Source organism: Malaclemys terrapin, chromosome 9 (genome assembly GCF_027887155.1).
Source record: "Malaclemys terrapin pileata isolate rMalTer1 chromosome 9, rMalTer1.hap1, whole genome shotgun sequence".
NCBI classification, from domain to species: Eukaryota; Metazoa; Chordata; order Testudines; family Emydidae; genus Malaclemys; species Malaclemys terrapin.
In genome coordinates this window covers 3913835-3938411 of record NC_071513.1, presented here as the reverse complement: position 1 = coordinate 3938411, position 24577 = coordinate 3913835, and the positions used below count along the sequence as shown (strand labels likewise).

The following is a 24577-nucleotide window of genomic DNA, read 5'->3' as shown; positions in this document are numbered from 1 at the left end:
AAACCTGTACATAGGTGGAAAGTGGTGGCGGGAAAACTACTGTAAATAAAGAACACTGGTGTTGCATCAAGCTGAGGGGTTCCTGACTGATTGGAGAGAGCAACAGGGGCCAAAACCAGAGGGACCCAGTGTGCACCTCACTACATGGGGTGAAGTCATCGTTGCTTCCATGGACCCCAAAAGACAGGTCAACATAAAGAACTTATTGTACCAGAATATTCCTCCTTTGGACTGATGAGCAAAGGGCAGAGAAGGCTTTTCTCCTGTATTGAGGATCTGCTCAATGGCCTTTAGTTCACCAGATTCTGCATACTGGTCATCCAGTTTTAGCCAATGCCACTTTCTTTGTCTTGGCAGAAGTCTTCTCTATGTCTTAGTGCCTAGAGGAAGATGGAAGTAATATTTATTTATAATCTACCTTGTTTTGGATGTCCCTATTTAAAGGATAATCCTGTTTCTCACCCTGGAGGCACATCACAATGAAAATCCCATCCCATTGTAACAGATCTAAGAATATGTATTCATGCTTACCTGAAAACTTCCTTTCTTTCAGTAATGAGATCCACAGATACTGCCCACCCTGGAGACAAATGGGTCATCCAAAAATAGAGGTGGAAATTGACGACATCAAAGGAGTTGAGTTTATTGCTTAGGTGGAATTTACCATGTTTGCAGTGGGAGATCCTGTTTTCTCCGTGGCCCCTGCCCCAAGTATATTTAACACGATCTGTAATTCAGGAAAGTAGATTTGAATTACCCTGGCAGTGAAAGTTCTCATTTGGAGGGAACTTCAGGAGATGGGGCATTTCCTTCTGCTTGGTCTGGTTCTGCAAGTGGGCTGCCATACCCATTGTAATGGATCAGTGGCCCTTATTCGTTGAAGAAAGATGACATTTTCAAATAAATGGATACATTTTCCTATTCTTCTTTATAGTGTATAAAGGCAGATTTGAAAGGCTGGTTTAAAAACATAATTTATTTTTTACTTCAGAAATGTCGAGTCTGGTCTTCCCTGCTGCTTCAGGATGTCTCGGAGTACTTTCCCCAAATGTGTGTCGCTGAAATTTAAATAGATGCTAACAAAACCAAACAGAAGCCGGAGTTCTAAACAATCTGTAGATCCATTCTCTTTCTAAACTTTGAGTCTATTGACTTTTGAGATGTCACCATTTCTCTAGTTATCCAGGGTTGATATGTCTTACTTTTCTAATGGTTTACTTAAAAGCAAAAAAAAAAAAAAAAGACACGCTTTTTGGAGCGTTGCCCATCACAAACAAACCCCTGCTGGCCTACTCCAGCACAGCTGCGGTATGTCAGACAGTGGTTCTGGTAGCATTATATCAGTGCCTGATTGGCAGTGATGCTGCAGTTCCATCAAACCAAATACCCTTTCGCTTCACTATCTTATCTTACCTTATTTAATTTTTAAAGCAGTATTTGCATCAGGAGGCAACAGCTAAGTTGATTTGTTCAGTAAATTGTGCAGCTAGAAGAATTGAGCCTCAAATAAATCTATAGGTGAGTGTTTTAAAAGCCATAGCGAATACATGTATAGTGACCAAGACTGCTGTTCATTCATATTTTAGTCGGTTTGCAACTGGCAGCTCGTGACTTTTTTGACAGGTTAGGCACAAATCGTGGAATAGTTATTTCGACCACTGCCCAATGTTTGTTTAAAAAGCCATTACCTTCTTGATAATGAAGCTGCAGCAGACTTTGAGCTAGAGACCCCACTGTTAGCACTGCTGCCACCAGGCCAGCGCGGGGTAGAGCCTGAATTGGGCCCGGGCCTCGTCAGTGGCTACTGACTCACACTCCAGAGGCCCGGCAAGCGAGCGAGGAGGCTGGGAAGGCACAGGGCACAGGCCCCATTCCTGCCTCCTGCAGCTTGGGCTTAACTGCCACAATCCTGCCGTGGCCTCACTGAGCATTGGTTCCCTCAGACTCTTCAGCCGTGGTCAATTGCCATGGTAACGAGGCACCATCTTGAGGCAGTATTAGCTATACCAGGATTTTGTAGCTTTTCGGAATTCGGGGTTGGGCTGGACCTCTCTTGCCTGGGCTAACGAGCCACCTCGGTTTGTAGTGACATTGCGTCTAAAGAACTGTTTCAAAGTAATGTCTTGTCTCCAGTAGGGCTGGAGCCACTGATACAGCTGTACAGGTGCTACGCCCTAGTGTAAATGCATGGCTCTGATGTAACTTGTTTTCACTAGAGCAGCTCACCTCTTTTCTGAGCGGCACATGTGCAAGTCACAGTCCACTCTAGTGCAGTGCATCTACATTAGATGTTTGCGCTGGTAGAGCTACTCCAGTGGCTAAGACCCTATGCAGAGCAGATCTATGCCCAAGCTGTGCACGCAACAGCACTTGAGGGAGCAGAAGCGGAACTGTAGTGAAGTGGATAAAGAATAAAAAGAGCAGGTTGGAAGTGGTAACTCCCTTAACTGAAAACAGAGTGAAACCCAGCCATCTCTCAAAGCATTGCACAGGGAGACGGAAAACTAGCTCCTGGATTGCTGAGACAGGATGTGGGCTTATTCCTTAAAAAGACTGTTCGAGTAATGTAAGAGTTAGCAATGTAAAATTCTACTCTTCCTCTCCCCTTGTAGCAATTAGCTTGGGTAGAAAATGGGGAACATTGCCGCTTCTCTTTTAAAATTCCCACCAATATTGTATTCTCCATTTTTGACAATTTATAGGTGGAGAGGGATAAACTCTTTGATTTAATTTACCAAAAAAAAAAAAAAAAAAAGAGCTCCTTTGGGGGGTAGAGAGAGCCCGGGATCTCACTGAATAGCAAACCTTCTGAGAGAGCAGCAAAGAATGATTTGTTGTCCATGAAAAATGTTTGCATTTGACAGCGTTTCACAGGAAGTCTGTCAATGTGATAATTTAATGAGTACAGATTGCTTGCACCACAGCTGTAAAACATGCATTTACAATGCTGTAAAATGAGAAAGTAATCCTTTGTATGTAGGTTTTGTTTGAGAACAAGTCAATTTCTAACCCAAACGAAAGGTGGTCATTTATTTTCCCGAGCAAACAGTCAAGATTGAAGAGAGGAACCTGCCATTTCTTTTCTCAAGGTTGCAAGGTTAACGCTAGGTTATGTTGTAGTTTGTTAATCAGTGAATAGCTTGTTTCTACAAGAGGCAGGATTAATATCTAACTAGTCCAGTGTCATCAAAGCTGCTTGTATGAGCCCCAATGCCTTTAAACCAGCTTATGCTGCCCAAATTTCTAATGTGCAACCAGCACTCTAAATATATATGTAATCAGATACTACAGCATGCCTGGGATTTATTATTTTTGGCTGCAGAGCCCTTTGTTTTTCAGGACTAGCCACTTAATCAGGGATTCACATATCTTAATATATGACATCTGTTGCTTTGATCTTTTTTCTTGTTAATGCCTTTTAATTGTGAGGGAGTCCATTAACTTTACATGGGCAACTTAGCATCCCAAGTATCTGTTGAAATTTCAAGGCCATTTTTTTCCAGAGCTGTCATCTTGTTTTAAGGTCACTGAGTATATCCCAAGATAATTGTGAGGACTTTTTAGGGAGGTGAAGTGACGTGGCCATGGTCTTGTGCTACCTATAGACCAGGGGTCAGCAACCTTTCAGAAGTGGTGTCCCGAGTCTTCATTTATTCACTCTAATTTAAGGTTTCACGTGCCAGTTATACATTTTAACATTTTTAGAAGGTCTCTTTCTATAAGTCTATAAAATATACCTAAACTATTGTTGTATGTAAAGTAAATAAGGTTTTTAAAATGTTTAAGAAACTTGATTTAAAATTAAATTAAAATGCAGAGCCCCCCGGAGCGGTGTCCAGGACCCGGGCAGTGTGAGTGCCACTGAAAATCAGCTCGCGTGCCGCCTTTGGCATGCATTCCATAGGTTGCCTACCCCTGTAATAGACCATAGTACCGCTGTTATCTGCTAGAGACTCAGGCAGTCATTGAGCAATGGGACTGGTTGGTATTTGGAAATTTACTACTTTTAGTGTTGGGATGCTCTCATTTCCTTTCTTCGCCTTTCTTTTGGCCAAGGGAAAGTTACTATTTGGAAGGTTGCAAATATGCAGCCATTTGCTGCTAACTGTGATGATGTTTCTCATTCTTATGGATATAGCTGGAAACAAAATCTCTCAGCTTCTCCCCCAAGTGGAAGTCATTGCCTGTTTCTAGGGAGCTGAACTGCTATGTGCCCTGATAAAACAAGACTTGAAAAAAATTATAAAGAAATCTGGTGTCAATTTGGAGTGTGAGAAATAAAATGAGTTTGAGCAGGAGAATAAGTAGGCCAAGTTGGTATGAATTCATCACTTAAGATTTTTTTTCTGGCTCCGAACAGTCCTCTATATGCTCATTTGATTGACAGTTGGAAACATTTAATGGTTTCTTACAGAAGTGTCATTTCAGAATCAAATCCTTCCTGAAGTATTTCTTGATAAATGTCAGTTATGGGCCCAGTTCAAGCACATTTGAATATACAACCTATCTGTGATTTTAAAGGCTCTGAAAAAATCTGAAGGAAAGGCGGAAATAAGCTTTCAGAATGATTAAGTGAATTAGAAATTAATATAAACCACCAAGCTAATCTCTATAGTATAAACTCAACTGAAAAATCTTCCTAGACAGGAAATGCCAGTCATGGGAACTAAAGTAGAGAGTCCTGCTGATATTGGACAGAGGACATGTCGGGTTTTTGAAATCAATCTCCTCTTCACTGGATCATTTCTCTTGTACTCCTAAGAGGCTACATTATATACAGCTATGTCAACCACCAAGCCCCATGACTTTGCTAATAAGGAACTCAAAGAATGTTTCAGTTTTCCCAGAAAATGTTCTCTGTGTGTTAGTCTTTGTTTGTACTGGAGCACTTTGAAGACTAAAATTTGAACTTCAACATACTTGATACATTTTAACAGCGTTTAAATTCAAACCGGGCCAAAATTTTTTTTTCTCCTTCTAACAACTTCTGGCTCTAAACATGACTCCTTTGGGGATTAAAGCGCAGAGGCGTGTTTTATTAAAAATTATTTATTGAATGTGAGTCACCAAAAAGCATAGGTCAGTATTACAAATATCCAGTGGCGTGTGTTAAAGAATAAGTTTCTTTGTGCTTTTTACATACAGTATTAAGGGAAACTGGCTGAACCACACCCAAGAGTTCCAAAGGTATCTAAGGCCTTGTCTACAGCACTGCAACTTTCTCGCTTGGGGGTGTGAAAAAAACACACCCCTGAGCACTGCAAGTTTCAGCGCTATAAAGTGGCAGTGTAGACTGTGCACCAGCTCGTGGAGGTGTGTGGTGTGTGTGTGTGTGTGTGTGTGGTTTTTTTTTTTTTTTTTTTTTTTTAATAGCACTGGGAGAGCTCTGGTGTGTGACAAGGCAGTGCTTTAATGTTGCTAGGGAAGACGTGCCCTTTGATACTGTTTGAGTTTAGGGCAAAAGTCATTGCAGCCAGAGTCCGTCTTGAAGTTAGGACTCAAACTCATGTGTCCCATATTCTGCTATTTTTAGTAGAGGTTTGAGGTTCTCTTCATCAACTTTGCAAACTCCTTCACCCATTTGCTTGGGCTGAATAAAATTATTTTTGGCAATTGTCATAACTAAGAAGACCTTAACAGTAGGTGAGTAAAATATTACTGAGTCTTCATCATATTCAGTCCTCATAGTAAGGAGAGGAAAAGTAAATGTTTGACCCCTATCAAATTATCAGACTCCATGTAAAATGCAATATTGTCCCATAATGGCCAAAAACAAATAGATTTTCACCCCTCTCTTCACCCCCCCCCATCCTGTTCAGACCTTGGAGGCAAACAGTTTGCAGTGATGTCACTCTTTGATCAGACCTAATAAATACCATGTTTTCCTTTGCTTCGACCTGCCTCGCCACTTATGCAGGAACAGATTTGCTTTTGGTTGGTCGCAATAGCTAGATGTTGTAATTAGCCCCTGTGCCATATATACAAATTATATCGTATTTATATTTTTATGTAACTCTTAATCTTAAGTGACATGAAGGCTTCTCCATGCAGTCTGAGGTTAGTGTCACTACTTGTGAGAGACACCCCTCCACTCAATCCAAGTTAGCGTTGGGAAGAGAACACACACACTGTGAGGCTTACAGCAAATTATAGGTTCTCGGATACCACGGTGCGGCGCTCGGTATAAAAAAAGAGGAGAATTGAAGCTCTCCAAAGGTTAGCTAATGGGTTCAGCAGTACAGGCCTCCCAGTACGTCTCACATGCTAAGCAGCATTGGCCTGAACAGGATTTGAATGAGAGGCCTGTACGGAACACCTAGGAAGTGATTATTGTGATTAGTAGATGACGCGCGCTCTTTTCATAGAATCATGGAATATCCGAGTTGGAAGGGACGTCAGGAGGTCATCTAGTCCAACCCCCTGCTCAAAGCAGGGCCAATCCCCAGACAGATTTTTGTCTCAGTTCCCTAAATGGTCCCTCAAGAATTGAACTCACAACCCTGGGTTTAGCAGGCCAACGCTCAAACCACTGAGCTATCCCTCCCCCAGCCAGTAGAGCTATATGCTGCCTAGAGACACTGAACTGCAGGAGAGGCTGGCTTTTGGATGAGATGAAACAAAAGATCCTATCCATTTGCTGTGGTTAAAAATCCCCTGGCACTCTTTGTAAGTGTCGAGGGTGTAGCCTTTAACTCTTATGCCAATTCCAACTTGTGTAAATGCATTATTTTTTGCATTACGGTAGCATGTAAAAGCCACAATCAAAATCTGGGCCTTAAAGAGCTGACAACCTCAGAATCCGCAGGCAATGAAAGAACCCCAAATGTATTTAGTTTAAGAAAACCTTACTTAAAGAATCTCATTATTTTTGCAGCCTGACTTGTGATTTATTTATTTTTTAAACATTTGGGGTTAGCAATACTGAAATGTAAGAACCATTTATTATGGACATCCATTTTAAGTGTGTGTGTGTGTGTGTGTGTGTACATGTACGTACACGCTTCATGATGATCCATGTTTCAAAACAACTTTTAAAAAGGAAACTGCAGTCTTTTTCCTGTTTTCTGGCTTTTTCTCTTGCTATTCAGTTATGCATAGAAAGCAGTTTCAGTCATCCATGTCTTAGGATCTGTCCTTCTCATTTATCAGATATGAACAAAAATTATGAAAAATAAGAACATCTCTAAAGGAGAACTTTTAGCATTTAAGTTATGTTCCAGTGAGAGCTCTTAGCTTTCCATTTCATTTGCGATTACTGTCATTGTTGTTGAATTATTGAAGGAAATATTTGAAAAGCTTGTAGAACTATGAAAATGATGAACCTGAAGTTGTTTACTGTATATTTTCATTTATCTTTTTTCCAGAATTCTTCAAAGAACTGCTTGAAAATGCCGAGAAATCCTTGAATGACATGTTTTTGCGGACGTATGGTCGTTTATACATGCAGAACTCTGAACTTTTTAAGGATCTCTTCATAGAGCTGAAGCACTACTATGTGGGGGGAAATGTAAACCTGGAAGAGATGCTCAATGAGTTCTGGGCGCGTCTCCTGGAACGTATGTTTCGATTAGTGAACCCACAGTACCATTTCACCGACGAATACCTCGAATGCGTGAGCAAGTACACAGAGCAGTTGAAGCCATTTGGAGACGTACCGCGGAAACTAAAACTACAAGTGACACGAGCATTTGTGGCTGCCCGCACTTTTGCACAAGGCCTGGCAGTGGCAAGAGATGTCGTTACCAAAGTGTCTGTGGTGAGCTAAGTTTGAAACTTACTCTCCTACCAGGTGGAGCCTGGTTGACAGGTGTTGGAGTGACATTGCTCACAATGGCACCAGTTCGGCAAAGCACTTAGGCATAAACTTGAAGTTAAGCCCATGCTTAAATACTTTGCTGGCTCAGGTCCTATATGTCTGAAAATGGAAGGTGGAGGCTGAATGAGTCTGAGTTGAATGGTGTCATATTCTAGGGATATTGGCTGCATGGCAGTAGAGTGTCCGTTGCCTGGTAATTCAAATTCAAATAACTGATGATGTCCAGTCAGCTTCTTGTATGCCCTCTGAACCCCTGACTTAGGTTCCATTTAACAGGCACAAGCGGCAATTAAAATGACTGCTTGAAACAAAATTATTTGTATCAGAGGATTTCCGAATTACTACTCCTTGCATTACTCTGAAGCCTAAAATGTCTGTTGAGTCAGTATGAAGTGATGGAAACAGCTACCAGCATGGCTGAGAACTCTTTTTTTGTTTAGATTATCCTCCGGTTCAGTTGTCACTTGCTGTTGCAGTCTTTTCTAGTTCAACGTTTAACTTTCAGCCATTTTAAGCATTTTTACACGTGTGACTTCACGGTGTGAAAGTCGGGCTTTCACTACTAGCTATTTATATTGTGATAGCACCTAAGAGTCCCAGTGATGGGCCAGGACCCCCCCGTGGTAGATGCTGTGCAAACAATGTATTTGTTACTTCGAACTCCTCGAGTAGAGTCTCTGAAGGAATTCTTCAACAATCTCATTTGAATATCTTATCTTGTATAAGAATTTTTAAATTAGATTCTTGGATTACTTTAAAACGTTAAATGACTAAAACTGTTCAATGATTACTTCCTATGAGCTAACCAGTGTGGTGTATCTGGGTAAGGAGTTCAGGATCACACCCTGACTTGATCGACAGTAAATGTGTCTGAGTGAGAGATGTTGTTTACCTTTTTATATTCTATCCGATCAGAATTGATTGGAATGTCTTGTGACTCAACCCTGTGTAACCACGGCTACAGTTCCTGCATCTGTTGTGAATCAAACTCATGAACTCGAGGTGGCATCATGAATTTTTGCCTTTGAAGCTCCTTGAGTATAGAATTGCACTGGATTCTAGAATTAATTGCTTAAGTTTACAAGGTTAAGCAGGAAAATATTCAGCTGCAAAAATAGTTCTCTCCAGAGAATCACCGTTGGGTTACATTTTAGAATTTCCCATTGTAAATTGTACAGCAGATTTCCTTTCATAAGCAATGATAGCAGTGCATGCTGATGAATGCCTTACAGTTGAACTCCAAAGTTGTATAGTCACTTGCAGTGATTCAAGGTGTAATACCTTTCTATAATAGTTTGGTCTTTTTTTCAGCAGAAACATAACTTGTTTCTGCAATATGTGGTAGAGAAAACTATGAAATAAAATATTTTTGTGAAATGTTTTCACAACATTTGGTGGGGTTTTTTTTGTTTTCCACGGTCTTTATAGATTAATTCAGCATTACTGAGCCCTATAAATTGCTCCATTAACTTTTGTTGTTTGCCTAGTGTTTTACTATCTCAAGAGAAGATGGGGCATTTGTTCATAATGTGAATTAACTTGATACCTGAGGATTAAATCTCTTCTATTTTTGCTGAACAAAAATGGCCAGAGTAGTGAAATTAATAGTCTTTATGCTCTTTTTGTGTAACCAATACATTGGAAAAATGCTTAGTTGAGAATTCTCCAGATGAGAGAAAATCACCGTTGTGAAGTCCAGCTGTTTTCGCTTCCACATAGTGCTGTAGATGAGAGCAAAGAGACCTTTACTATAGTGTAGACTGGATTACTTTTTAAATGCTCTCTATATTTTCACATCTTTTCTTAGGAAGAAACATGAATTTGGAATGTGATTGTCTTGGGTGGGGGAAAAAAGAGGTAACATTGGAAGGGGCCAAATACATTAATTTTCGAAGCTAAAATGCTACAAACGAAGAAAATTAGTGAAAACATTTTCCCTGAACCGAATGCATTGAAAAGCCACATACTGCGGCTGTTCTAATATAGCTATGATAGTGACTGTGTCCATTTTCACAGGAGATGTTTCATTCCTGTTTGTAACGTGTGCAGTTTAAAGAGAGGAACTATCAAATAACCTCCAAACCGTACGTAGGAAATGCAGCTGATACTTCCTGTAGAGTCAGAGGGCATCGCTGCTGAGGATTTCATCCTTTGGGCCTAAAGTACAAAATTCCCTAACTAGGCTCTGAACAATAGCAAGAAAGAATATTAGCTGAGGGAAAAAGCCGTTTCTAGGTGTAGGCAGCCGTTTTACTCTGCGGTTGATTTTTACCACTTTGGCTATTAACAATTATTAAATTAGGCTTTTGGTCATCTCTTGAAGACTGGAATGTGCCTCTCTATCCTCAGCCCCCTTAGCAGCGGAGGGAGGAAAATCTGGCCCTCATGCAATTACGGGGCTATTACTGAGCCCTTGACAAGCATTGAAATCAACAGGGTTAAATTGCTGCCAAACACTGACATTTCCTGCCCTGACCATGAGGGCTTTTTTTTATTTAAGGGAAGAGGGGAAAAAATATAAGCCAGAGCAGTGGGAGACTAAGGAGGACTAGAACTTGATATTTTGCAATTCGTAAACTTAAGAAATGTTCCCTTAATTAATAACATATGGTGTTGTGTACACACACAGACACACACTCAGTGCTGTACTAAATGTCTATTATCCCACTCTTCTTGGCATGGTTCGTGATACTTCGCTTATTTATCAATTTGCTTGTGCAACGTTGCCTTCAAGGGCAAAGTGCACAGAGGGATTTTAACACTTCACCAGTGGTTACGTGCACTGTGCACATGAACAGATAGTTAACCTGAGAGAATTCAGCGGCTGTGGTTTGAGTTCATGCTGGCATGATGAGGGGTCAGTTTAACCCAAAGACTGAAAAACAAAAAATGGTTTTAGAGACTGGTCTACACTGGGCGGGGGGGATCGAGCTAAGTTACACAACTTCAGCTACGTGAATAACATAGCTGGAATCGACGTACTTAGATCGACTTACCGTGGTGTCTTCACCGCGGTGAGTCGACTGCCGCCGCTCCCCCGTCGGCTCTGCTTGCGCCTCTCACGCCGCTGGCGAACAGGAGTCGACAGGAGAGCGCTGGGGGTCGATTTATCGCGTCTAGATTAGACGCGATAAATCAATCCCCGCTGGATCGATCGCTACCCGCCAATCTGGCAAGTAGTGAAGACATACCCCGAGAGTCAGAAATGAGGGTGTATTGGGCTAGGTCTACGTTAGCAGTGGGGGTCGACCTAAGATACGCAACTTCAGCTACTCAAATAGCATAGCTGAAGTCGGTGTATCTTAGGTCGATTTACCTGGCCGTGAGGATGGCGGCAAGTTGACCGCTGCCGCTCCCCTGTCGACTTCGCTTCCACCTCTCGCCGTGGTGGGAGTTCCGGAGTCGACGGCAGAGCGATCTGGGGATCGATTTTGTCGTGTCTACAGTAGACGCGATAAATCGATTCCTGATAAATCGATCCCTGATAGATCGATCACTACCCGCCGATCCGGCGGGTAGTGTAGAAGTGCCCTTAGAGACCCGAGGCTAAAGCTGAATGAGCGTTGATACCAAAATGATTGTTTGCGGAGCTCCGAAGAGCTGAATTCCCTATGGAGCTACAGTGTGAGGTTTTAAAGTTGCTCCGTTGTCTCACAAATAGGGAAACAGCTGTGTGTCATTCAGAAATATAATATAAACTTTAAACAAATAACACTGAAGAGTTTAAAAGAACTGATCTGTTGGATATGTCGCAATTCCTTTTAAAAGATACTCGAGTGATACCCTTGCATACATTTCATCCAAGCTATCCCTCTCCATTATTTTTTTTTAACAATGAATTCAAAATGAGTTAGGAAGTTGCTTCAATAAAGACATGGTATCCTGAGGCAGGTGTTTGATTTATAGTATCTCTTCTTTACATTGCACCTGTGGAAAAAAAGTTTTTCTTCTTATTTGGTAATCATAGAAGCCATTTAGTAATTTGCTAGTTTGACTTTTCAGTATTTGTTTTACAAGAGAAATGGCTGATCAAATGTACATTAGTATCTTTTATATAAATGTTCACATGCAGTAAACTCTCTTTCTGAGCAGTGCTACTGAAACCCTCTGAAAATTTTCATTGATATATCAGTTTTTCAGCATTTGCCTGCCACTATGGTATTCGACCTTTCCAATGCTTGTGGTGAATTATGAAAACGGAATATGTGCTCATATAACGTTTCAGCTGCAAATGTACATGCTCTTGGAGCAGCAAGAGTTATAGGTCAATAGAAGCAATTTTGTTGCTTGAAACAGGCTTATTCAGCTCTTAGGAAATCCTGTTTGTTTTATTTTAAAAACATAGCCGTTTGAATTTGTAGGTGGAGAACTTTAGGTCAAAATCTTATATCAGAAATTGCATTAGAATTTAAAATCCAGATGAGATGTATGGAATGGGCACAGTGTTTCTTTAAATGACATACCTACCTTGTGACATCAGCTAATACATACAAGGAAATTACAAGTGAAGAAGAAACTCCCACAATGCTTTGTTGGTGGAATGGCTTTGTAACTTGCAGCAATAACATTAATGAAGTGTGTAGGGGTAGCATGGAGTAAATTATCTTTAAAACATCCATCTAAAATAGTTGTTAAAGTGCTGGCCGTTTGCATTGTAGATAATTTGCTGGATTCTTTCTCCAAATTCCTCTGTCACAAACTGCATCGTCTCTAATGTATCCGTGAACCATGAGGTGAAGTGCTACACTTCGAAAGACAGCTGCTCCTTTGACCTCCCCAGATACAGGGTTTGGAATGAATATAGCTCCAAAGAGCCATTTTTGCTGGCTGTACTTTCCCCCTCTCCCTGCTGACAGCTGAAGGTGGACCAGGTATTGACACACGAAAGGAGGATGGGAAAAGGCAGAAATAAAAATGCTGCTAAAGGTGACCGTATTTCCCACTTCGTGATGCTCAATGTGATCAAAAGGTGCTGAGTAAATAGGAACTGAATGGTCGTACCTTCCTTTGTGCAGACCTCCCAGTAACTTTGGTTGGGATTCTGCTGTGGATTATGGGGAGTATGTCCAAAACTTATTCTCCCCAGATGACCTGACAGACAGAACCATACATTGGACATTGAGATCTCTGAGCAAATGTTCATTGTGAAAATCACAATTGAAATTAAATGGTCTGGCCTTGTCACTTGGCTGCTTTTAGAAGAGACTAGCAAAAGCTGATACTTCGTGGGCAACTGAGCTCCAGAAAACCCAGCTGAAGGGACTGGAAGAAATCTGCAGATGTTGTGAAGGGCAGGGTCTCACCACAAGGGCATTGCCATGTCATCCTCAGAGCAAGTTGCAAGCAACAGTGCGAAATGGAGGGCAGCCATGCACAAGGCATTGTATCTTGTGTGCCAAGGGCAAACATCAATGGAGAAAACAATACCAAGCCAGGACTCCACATCAAAGACGACCCTGACTGGTCCTGCCAAGAATGTAGTCGCATCTGTGCCTCTTGTACCAGCCCTATTGACCATCTGAGGGACCATGCGAGGCATAACTTCCAAAGTATGCTGTAGCAGTAGTCATCGCGGATTTAACAGGCTACGTGTGAGTCTGCGTGTACGTGGCTCGTTTTAGTTTGCGCTTTTATGTTTGTACTGAGGATATTTTGAAGACCAGGTTTTCTCTCTCCAATGGGCAAACGGGAGGCAAATGTTAAGCTTCGTCTCTAGAGCAGAATTCTATTTTAAAGCGCTAATTGCTCGTGATGAAATTAAAAGAGAATATTGTTTAGTCACTGTAATAAGACGTGGGGGAGTATTTATTTAAAAGAGTGCTTTGTTGATCTGGAAGAAAACATCATCCAGAACAGTGACGTTCTATTTTAGTGGATCAAGGAGTAGGCGTTGGCTTTCCTTATAGGTTTGCAAAAGCATTAATGGAATAATTTCATCTCTGTGGAGAGATTCCCTTTTCTAGCCGGTCAGAAGCATTTGCTGAAATGGCATCTGCTTCGTATTCTGAATCTGAGTTATGAGCTCTGATCTGCTTTCACATGGATTCTCGGGTTCCATTAGTAGTTGCCAGAAATTAAAGCGGGGAGAGGAGGGGATGTACACTATCAAATTTTCTAGCCTCACTTGCTCACATCACATGTTTACCATTAAACAAAAAATACCTTGGCTTGACTTTTGTAGTTTTATGTGAGGCAGGCTAAGACGATGGAGGCATATCAAGCTAACTGTCCTTTAAGATAGGATGAAATAATACTAAACTAGATGGGTAGAACAAATAATGTGTTGAATCTCAAGAGTTCTGCTATTTCTCTGTCAGTTTGACATCTGCCTGCATAGAAAATGGAACCCTATAGGTAGGGAGTTGGGCCTGATGTGCAGTATTGAACATTCATTTCCATGTTGGTGAGTGTAACCTCAAAAAAACTACACAAAATCTCATCACAGGCAAAAAATGATGAGGAGATGCAAAGTAATTCCTTAAACTTCTATAGCTGCACCAGACCCCAGGGGTCTGAAACCTGCAATTAAGTCAGTTTCCTTTGTAACTACTCCTGTACTACCTGGCAGTGGTGTTAGTTAAATATTGCAAAGGCCCGTTTAATTCCAAAATACTTTGACTGGAATTTTTTTTTTAAAATGGAAACATCTCAATCTTCTCTTTTCGTAATGTACTTAACTTTGGGACCGACGTTTGACAGGACAGTGGCACTATATGCTACGCACTGGGACGAGGAAAAATTGTAAAAATGAAACCATGTTCCTGTTTACAAAATGAAGAACATCTTATTTTTTGCCTGCTTGCATAAGTAATGGCTGTTGGATTCTACTTTAAACAAAATGAGTTTGGAGTTTGTATAACTTAATTTCATGATTTTTTTTTTTTTTAAACAAAACAGCTATTCATTTTGTAGAGAAAGGTGTTTCACTTTCCCAACTTTTCTCAGAGTAGTTCATAATTTAATGGGAGGCCCAATTTTTTTTTTTGTAAAAGAGCTGGTTGAGGAACCCTGAAGATTAAGTGCAGTATTTTCATTGGATTTATTTTAAAACGTGGCAGCTCTGTGAGAAGCAACTGAAGATTAAACTGACATCTCTTCTCCCTGCACAGGTTTAAATGAAATCCAAAAAGAAAACAATCAGCATTACTGTGGAAAGTTTTTTTTTAAAATCCTGTCATTTTTATAAAACGAGGTGTTAATACCAGATAAGAGAATTTGTTAAAAATCTGCTTCATATTTCACTGTCCTTTTTAGCTTTCTTACAGATTTGTGTAGGGTCAGATTCTTCCACTCTTACTCCCTATTGAATAGCATCTTACTCTGCAAGTAGTTGCATTGAGACTACTTGCTGAGTACAGTGTTATTCAGTACGACTAACAGAGTGGAATGATTTAAATTGACTTAAATCAGATTGAAGTTGTCTAAAGCCAGTATGAAAATTTGTGCAATTAAAATTTTAGATTAGAATTTATAATGAACTGAATTATAAATGCCGTTTGGTTTTTTTAAAATGCTACGATGGGTAGGATGTCTTATGAATTTTACAAAATTGCTGTAGGTAAAAAACAAAATATTGAAAAATAAGGTCTTGATCCTGCAAACACTTAATCACATTATGTGAGTAAAGTGACATACGTGATTGACTCAGGTGGGATTACTTGTGTTAAAGTGATGCATGTGCATAAGTGTTTACAACATCAGGAGTAAAACTGTATCTTTATTGTGACAAAAGTCAGTATAAAAGTGACGAAGGTCAATACAAAAGACAATTGTTTCAGTGTTAAGAATGCAAGGTGATGTAGATTGGGACCCTTTTTAAAAAATACACAGGCCATAAGGTTAGGTTGCTAACACCATATTTAGCCACCCAAAGGCGAGATTTTTCAAAAGCATTTAAGTGATAAATCACAAGTCCCAAAGACTTCAAACTGCAAGCCCTGATGGAGTAGTATAGCCTGGTTGAAGAATTTTAGCTTTCTTGACTTGTGGAAGCTCAATCGATCAGAAGGTGGTGTTGGTTGCAAATATAGTGTGGGCTATTTGCCTATCAGCTTTGTGTTTGAGTTGTGGTGTTCTCACAGTAAGGGTGTTAATGCTCGTCTCTTTCCAGCCTAGGTGAGCATTTTAATGTGAAGCTTCTTAGCAGAAGCAATCTCCATGTAAAATCAGAAATTTCACTAATAATTAGGCAATAAATTAAAGAAGCAAATACAAAATACCTGCTTTAGCAATTTAAGACTATAAAGCGGAAAGAAAGAAACTAGCAATGTATAAATAAGTGTTTAAATTTTTTTAATGGTCTTAAAAAGACATCGGTTTAAACACCACCACCCCCAAAAAACAAACATTAATTTATCCACCCTAGTGTTGATACAGAGAACAGATTAAATGTTTTTGAGTAGTTGAAGAATTATTTACTTGTCAAGTGTGTGTGTGTGTGTGTGTGTGTGTGTGTGTGAGTGAGAGAGAATCAGTTTGCAAGAAGCAAGCTTGTGACCAATGCTTAGATGGGTGACAAGACGCATCTGTTGTTAACTTTAAATCCTCACATTTGATAAAGTGTAGAGACAGGACAAATTGTAATTTACATGCTGAAACCACAGTGCGACGGGTTGCTGTTGTGGCATGAAACAGCATAAGAGAGTAAATAAATTTCACGGGAGAAAGGAAAGGGCTTGGAGTGGATTGACTCCTGTTGTCAGCTTTTACAAAGTGTGTGCAGCACAATGTACTACCTGAGCTCAGATCGACTAAAGGAAATCCTCTTCAGCAAATAAAGCTTTCTTTGGGACTCAGTTTTATTAGAAAGGGGATTATTTGGTTTTGAGGGTCACTCTGGAGCAGAGTTTGAATGAACTGGAGTCTCTTTCCAAGATAAACACAGACTCAGCACAGAATATCTGGGTTTACTGTTACATACAATTGTGTTTTAGGGGCTTACACCTGGCATTGCAGAGTGAGCATTAAAAGCTTGTGAAGAATTGCCACGACAGCATTTGGCACATCCTCTTGACGGATCCATAGACTGGATTGTTGGGCTGGACTTGGTACTGGACTTTTGCCAGCAGTTTGATAAGCTTTTCTTTGCAGCAATACCCAGCAGTTAAGCATTTGTTGTTGTGGCAATGAGGGGTAATTATTTAAAATCTCCATCCTAACAGTCTCTTATAAATTATCCCTGCTCGTTTCTTTACACTTTCAAAAGGTAACAAAATGCCAGAATTTGGATAGACAGATTCTACCCCCACCCACACCCCTGTAGTGGCAACTCTAAAAGCAATCTCTCATCTGATAGTTCTGTAATATCTTCTTTTTCGAGTGCTTGTTCATGTCCATGCCAATCAGGTGTGTGAACGCCAGCTGGAAGATTTTTCCCTTAGCAGCATCCATAGGGTCGGCATGGGCTCCCCCTGGAATCGCGCCTCCAATACCTACCCTCCTTATCCCTCTGTCGGAGCACCTGGCAAGAAGGAACTGAAGGGGTGGGGGGTCAGCAGGGCACTATATTGGGCACCATGAAGGCACGACTCCAGGGGGCACCCAGGCCGACCCTACGGACGCTGCTAAGGGAAAAATCTTCCAGCTGGCGTGCACGCGGCGCGCATTCACCTGATTGGAATGGACATGAACAACACATCTCGAAGAACAACAGTTACGAGAAGGTGAGTAACTGCTTTGTCGTGACTTCCATAGAGATCACTGCGGGTTGAGGTTTAAATATAGCACTGTTTTTGTGCTGGTTTTCACAAGTTAAACAGATCTCCTCCCTTCTATATTAGTCAGGCCTACTGTTTGTGAGGATATGGAAGGAAGGATGCAAAAGTGTGTTGATTTCTATCCTACTGAATCTTCTGCTCAAAAGTGGAAAGCTGTATGCAAAAATCCACCAAACACACGAAACATCAAGAGAGAAATGAGATCAAGTGAAGTGTGTGTGTGAACGGCAGTCAAATTCATATCGCCGCCACATGGCGCTTGAATGGTGAATTGGGAAGTGCAAAAACTCTCAGGCATCGGTACTGAAACAGATGAAATGCAGTCTTGAAAGAAAGAGGTTTGTAAGTGGTTTGAGGCTTAATGGTATCTTGTGACCGACCTTTGACAGGCAGTGAGATGGTACTGGTGCTTACCCCTGAACGGAATGAAACAAGGAATTCTTTGCCAAACGAAAAACTGAACTTGGTGATGTTTAACTTCCCAAACCCAGAGAAGGGGAATTTGAGTTCTCCTCAGAAGAACTTTTTTTATGGAAGTAGAAACCATCTGGCTAGCAGATGACACCTTTACTGTTGCCTGTTCTTAGTTTTCCTACCATAAATCATCGGATCTGGTTCTTCCCTATTGCTCTAGCACTTCCCAGTGTATAGACTGGCTCTTCTTTGAGGCACCGCTGCTTGCCCAAGGCACAGCTTTCTTGTGGAAGATAGTCTTCTCATGCTAAATCTTTAAGTCTAGATATTTTTGAAGCATCAAAACCGAGTTTTTGTTTTTCTGCCAATCTCTCTTCGCATTCTGCTCTGCCAAATTAGACTAAGGCCCAGATTTTATAAGGTATTTGGGGTTTCTGCATTAGCATTACAATGTCCAAGTCTTATTTTCAGAAGGGATTTAGGCACTTGGAAGCCAAAATCGTACTGACAGTCAATGGGATTTTGATTGTGAAGTACCTAAATCCTTTTTGAAAATGACTTAGGCAGAACCCCCCCTCCCAAATACCTTGTGAAATCTAGGCCTTTATCAGAGTTTCGCAAGGGTGGAGGGAGGAAGTCTTCTGGGTGGGGACTGTATACAAGTCAGTCCCCCTGGAGACCACCAGTTGTCCATAAGTGCAGAAGAGGTATCTGAAGAACCCTGTTTGTGCTGTGCATCCAATACCTGCCAATATTGTGTCGCGCTCTCTGACAGATCCTTACTTTTGTCTTCTGAAGAGTCTGATTCAGGAGATTCCTCTGAGAAGCACAAAGGATAAAATCTGTTTAGCTCGAGACAGGTGCGTCTGTGGAGTGCAGGTGTAACCCTCAGGTCCTGGTTTCTCTGCTCATCTTCATGGAGTGCGGCCTGGGGATAATAATCAGCGCTGAGTTCTCCTGCTCACTTGCCCGGATTGCAGCATGGAAGACGTGGCTATAGACCTGTGCAGATTCTTGTAGGTGTGCATATACCACCTCCCACTCCTACCCCACAAAGGAAATATTTCTTCCTTAGGGGAGGGAGGGGAGGTCAGTGCTCAGAGACTCATATAGTAAACTATGCTAAAAGACCTACCCAGAAAATAGACTCTTTCAGGCCAGAGTATCATAAACTATGCTTATGGGTTATGAGGACTACAGATGCTCTAGACAAGCTATATATGTATGCATGAGGATAATGTATATCCCTCCTCATGCACCCTGGGATAGACGTTTTCCATCATGCTGAAAAGACAAGGAAAGTATCGGGATCTCAGTGTTGGTCACCATGTCCTAATGTCCAAGTTATTGTTTGCCTGTCTGTTGTAGGTTCCCATTACCACCTTGACTCCCCCCCTCCTCTTTCCACCCCCCCCCCCCCCCAAGCAGATGGCTTTGGAGTGAGGAGCGGGACAGCAGCCCCGGTATGGAAGAAGAGGTCTCGTGGCACAACATTTTTCTTTCTACCCCATTTATCACTGCCATAGATAAATTTGGCTACTTTTTCCAGGTGGTCAGGGACTCAGCGTTTCTTACCAGGGGGAGATGTTGATCACACACAGGTCCTACAGACAGTCAAGTCCTGACCAGCATCATCTCAGTCTTCTCCTTCTGACATGAAAACCATTAAGAATCATGTATTAGAATCCAGTCCGTCTGAGCCTTGCTCTGGAACGGAGCATCTTAATCCAAAGAGAGTGTTCAGAAGAGGGAATGTCCATGCTTTTAGCTTCCAGAAAGAAATCTATTAAGGGTATATTCAAAGGCCCATTAGTATCGGGACAAAGGCCTCACCCTATGTCTACATCAGTACCATGGATTCTCGAATTTCTTCAAGATGGACTCAGGCTGGGCCTGGCAATTCAGACACTTAAAGGTCAAGTTGCTGCTGTGTCCAGCATTCTTAATGCAGTGGGAAAGTAGTGCGTGTTCTCTTGCGCAGATGTCTAGCGTGTGTTTTGTTTTTTTGCCGGCAGCATCTCTGCTACATCCTCCTGAAGTGCACAGAGTTCTTTCCTGGGATCTTAACCTGGTTCCCAATGCCATTACAGGCTCTCCATTTGAACCACTCCTGAAGGTATTTCATTACTTTCTAACCATTAAAATGACCCTTTCGATAGCAGTTGTGTCAGCACACACACTGTCTAACTTGAAGTTGTTTTTCCTGGAATTTCAATCAATATTGCACCTTTCTTAAATATAAAGTAGGTACTCAGAACAGACACCATGTTCATAGCACAAATTAATCCCAGGCTTCATAGAGCACAGGAAATGACTTGGAAATTGTCATTCTATCATTCTGTCCGGTTCTGTCACTCCTCATATTGAAACTGTGGCATACTTTGGACATCCACAGAGCTCTCAAAAGAATATCCACTGCACTGCTCAGTTCAGAAAGGTTCATGCGTTGTTTGTGTTTTCTATTCCAGTGTCAAAGGGAAAGAAAGCTTCAACAATTTCCATTGTCCAGGTGGCTAAGCTGTTGTACCTCAAAACATAGAAATCAGAAAGTGTAACTCCATCTTCCAAAATAAGGGGCGCTCTCTGAGCTGGGGCAACTTCATGGGTAGAAAGATCGTATGCGTCATATGAGTAAATGTGTAAAGCAGCCACCTGGTCATCTGTTCATATGTTCTCCATATTCTCCAAGTTGGATATCCAGGCATTTGCTTCTGCTTTCCAGAGAGGGGTGCTCCTCACTGTAGGATCCCAGTAACTATTAGGAAAGGATAACCCCCTTTTTGCATCGGTATGCAACTGGGTATGGTTCCCATGTTCCTCCCCACAGCGGACACTGCTATGTAAATCCCAATGCCACGGCTCTGTAGACCTTATGAATAAGAATAGGAAAATTTATCCCTGCCTTACCTGAAAATTTTCTTTCTTGGAGTCATGAGATCCACAGAGCCAACCTACCCTGAATGGGCTGCTAATTGGGAAAAACGATGGGATTATTAAGTGGCACTGACAGTTCATCAAAATCCTTGCTCAGCAGGAGATTTACTCTGTTTAGTCTTAAGGCTTAATTTTCCTTACCGATCTGGAGTGTTTAAAGATTTCCTAGGCTATCATCAGACATAGAGCCAAAACTCTCCTCCTGCTGATTGACTGTCTGGTCTGCATCCAATGCTTCATAGAGCAGAAATCTAGTGTCATCAATCTGTGCACCTCATTACTCCAAAAAGGAAAAATGTCAGGTAAGGCACAGATAAATTTTCCTATTCCTACATGCTGTCGTATCTATTTCAGGCATAGAGATTTAGACTGGTCACTTCCAATGATGCCAGGGTTTAAATAAACAACAATAAACCATTTCTTCTCTGTTCTGTTTTCTGAGCCCCCTTCCCCCCCCCCCACCCCCCCAGTCCTCCAGTAGCTGATACTGGTTATGCCACTTCTAACCACTACATTCCTCTTCCAATGTATGTAATGTTCACTCCTGGGTGAAAAAAATAATCCAATCTTTTCCTGGATATTACTCAGTTAGTGTTCTTTGTACAGGCAGTGAAGGATCCTGTAGTACAAATGTATTAGTCTGATCTTGCTTTGTTTTTCCATCAACATAATTCAACTGGTTAATCAATGCTTATTTATTCTTAGAGAGAGATTCTCGGTTTGGTGTGTAGCTCTTAACCATACAACTCCATTGGAATACATACATCATGGTAATGTACTTCTTGATCACAGCTTTTAAGACTTGCTTTATGTATGAAAATTGTGTCATGTAACATTACTCTACAGCCAAAATGCTTCTGTAATAAATGTAGTCAAACTTTACTAATTCTGGGTCACTGAGAACGAAAATGCTGCTTAAAATTGTTGATTGGCTCTAGTTTTCAAGATATGCTATTGGGTCAGTATATACGACCCTTGACTTGGGAATGGCGGAGGATACGTGAGTTATAAAGGGAAGGGATCTCAATTTAAACCAGAAATGCCTAAAATACATCTTTGACTGGATCTATGAATAAATCTATGACTGGGTTTGGACAGTACTTGCTTTTTAGGCAAAACAATGAATGATGCAATCTGAAGCTGATATTGCGTAATACATGATATGAATTGCATCATGTTATTCCTAGAAGTCATGGATGATGCAATCATAACGAAGCTTACATCACTCTGCTGAACAAATTGCCCTATATCAGCTCTAGAAATCATACAGTGTCGTGCTCTTATTTGCCAGTGTTTGATTTTGCAAAGGGACACATTTCTGTTTAGCCAAAGTGAGCAGAGATGCCTCGTACTTGTGTGAACAGTGCAGATAACTTCTGCTATGTTTGTGGTGAAGTGACTTTTGCATCACAAAAGCGCAGTATAACCACTGTGGTTAAGAAAGCCTATCACCTTTATTTTGGCTGCAAAATTGGAGATCAGGACAAGAGGTGGGCCCCACACATATGCTGCAACACTTGTGCAACAAATCTTTGCCAGTGGTTGAACAGGAAAAGGAAATCTATGCCTTTTGCTATTCCAATGATTTGGAGAGAGCCAACAGATCATACCAGCAATTGTTACTTCTGCATGGTGCCTCCAGTTGGGAAAGGTGTGTCAAAGAAGAAAACGTGGACTGGCAAGGAAAAGATGGCATGGAAAGCCTTCCAGTTAGTGGCAATAAATTTTCTCGGAAACAACAAGGCAGACAACTACAGGTTGTTGGGGAAAACCTCCTCAAGGCATACAAAAGCCTTGGTTGCAACATGTCACTAAAGATACATTTTTTGCACTCTCATCTAGATTTTTTTTCCACCGAACTGCGGAGCAGTGAGCGACGAGCATGGTGAGCGATTTCACCAGGACATTGCAACAATGGAGAAACGCTATCAGGGCAAATGGAGCCCATCAATGCTTGCAGACTATTGCTGGACAGTGACAAGAGACATTTAATGAGTACAAGAGACAAGCCAAGAAGCACCGAGTAGACACTGAATAGGACTAAACGATGTACATAATAGTTTTTTGCCTTTTGTTTCATAATAAATTTTATTTATATAACCCTTTTACTGATTTTTAAAGTGTTACATAAACAGGACAGATGAAATATTATAATGTAAAGCAACCATAAACACATGAAAAGACCTAGGTTTACAATTTATGATTAAAACTCTACTATCTACACAATATACATAGACATAAAATGTAAAAACTTAAATAGCTTAGAAACAGTAGCCAATCTGTTGTTTTAATTGTCATATTTGAATTCAGCACATCAAAATACATAATAAATAGGACATTTTATCTCTGAAGCAGACGACTTCTCAAAAATTGTAGACCAGTGTAATGATCTGAAACTTTGCCAAAGAGAAGTGACTAAAATGTGAATGATCATGAGTCATTTTTGAAAACAGAACTGTAAAGGATATCTGGGATTACCATCGCCTACTTCAGAGAGCTCCGTTTGGATGAACATAAGTGGAAAAACCTGGGATGAGTTAGTTTGAAGATTCATCCCCTCTTATCTCTGCCATGCGCTATTGAAAAATGTGTAGCTGCAAACCTCATTCAAAGAGGAATGGCTCCAGGAGAGAGTAGGCCTATTATTTAACATAGATAGGTACTAGATCTAAACTAACCTGGGGTATCTGTCGTAGGGCTGTTGTGTTCAAAGGTTGGAACAAGGTAAAAGGGTGAGGCTACCAGAGAGAGCCAACCCCAGTGGTGCTCACGGAAGAGTAGAAATGAAAACCGCACCAGCTGGAGGGAAGGAGCAGCATTAACCTTCTGCCTGTGTTAATGGCGGTTCCTTGCTGGTTAATTCTAGGTAAGGCTACGTTTTAGTCACGGGTATTTGTAGTAAAAGTCATGGACAGTAAACAAAAATTCACAGGCCCGTGACCTGTCCATGACTTTTACTAAAAATACCCCTCCCTGACTAAAACTGGGGGGGTAAGGGGGATTTGGGGGGCACCGCAGGTGTTGGGGATGAGGGTGTGGGTGCTGGGGTCGGGGGTTGGTGGGGCTGGTGCAGGCTCATTACCTAGCTCCTGGGAAGCAGCGGCCTTAGCTCCATATGCTGCCTCTGCTCCGTCCTAAGCCAATGGGAGCTGCGGGGGCGGTGCCTGGCTGCGGGCAGAGGCAGCATGGGGAGCTGAGGGAGAGGAGCTCCCCCAGGTAAACAGCGGCCCCGAGCCCTGATCTCCCCCCCCCCCCCCCCCCCCCCCCCCCACCACCACACCCAAACTCCTGCTGCTGGGAGGTGAGGGGGCCCGAGACTGCCCCAGCAGCAGCCAGTGCGACTGACCCCGGTTCTCAGGCGGTTCCTGGGCCAGCTGCACAAGTCACAGAAAATCGCAGAATCCGTGACTCTGTGAAAAACAGGGAGCCTTAATTATAGGGCCGCTCTACTTAGGTTCCCTAATTCTTTCCATAGTTTTGGAAGACTGCTGCAACCAAGAAGCTCTGACATTATTTTCAGCAGAGGTTGCATTGTTTGTAGTTCGTAGCTGAAGTTAGGTATGTGCATATTCATTATGATAGTCCTTACTTATATGATCACATGCTCTCTTTCCCACAGGACTCCTGCCTCCTTCAGTGCGCAGGAGAGAGGCACAAGGGGACGGAATTAAGGTTGCCTGAGCAACCATAAATCTGG

General features: G+C 41.6%; 1 protein-coding gene across 1 annotated transcript in view; it reads left to right on the top strand.

The window, feature by feature from the left end:
* Nucleotides 1-24577, top strand: part of GPC4 (glypican 4) — a 111024-nt gene that overhangs the window by 70846 nt on the left and 15601 nt on the right. The window contains exon 3 of the mRNA XM_054039147.1: nt 7365-7756. Within this exon, the coding sequence (XP_053895122.1) occupies nt 7365-7756 (392 nt within the window). The remainder of the gene's footprint in view (nt 1-7364; nt 7757-24577) is intronic.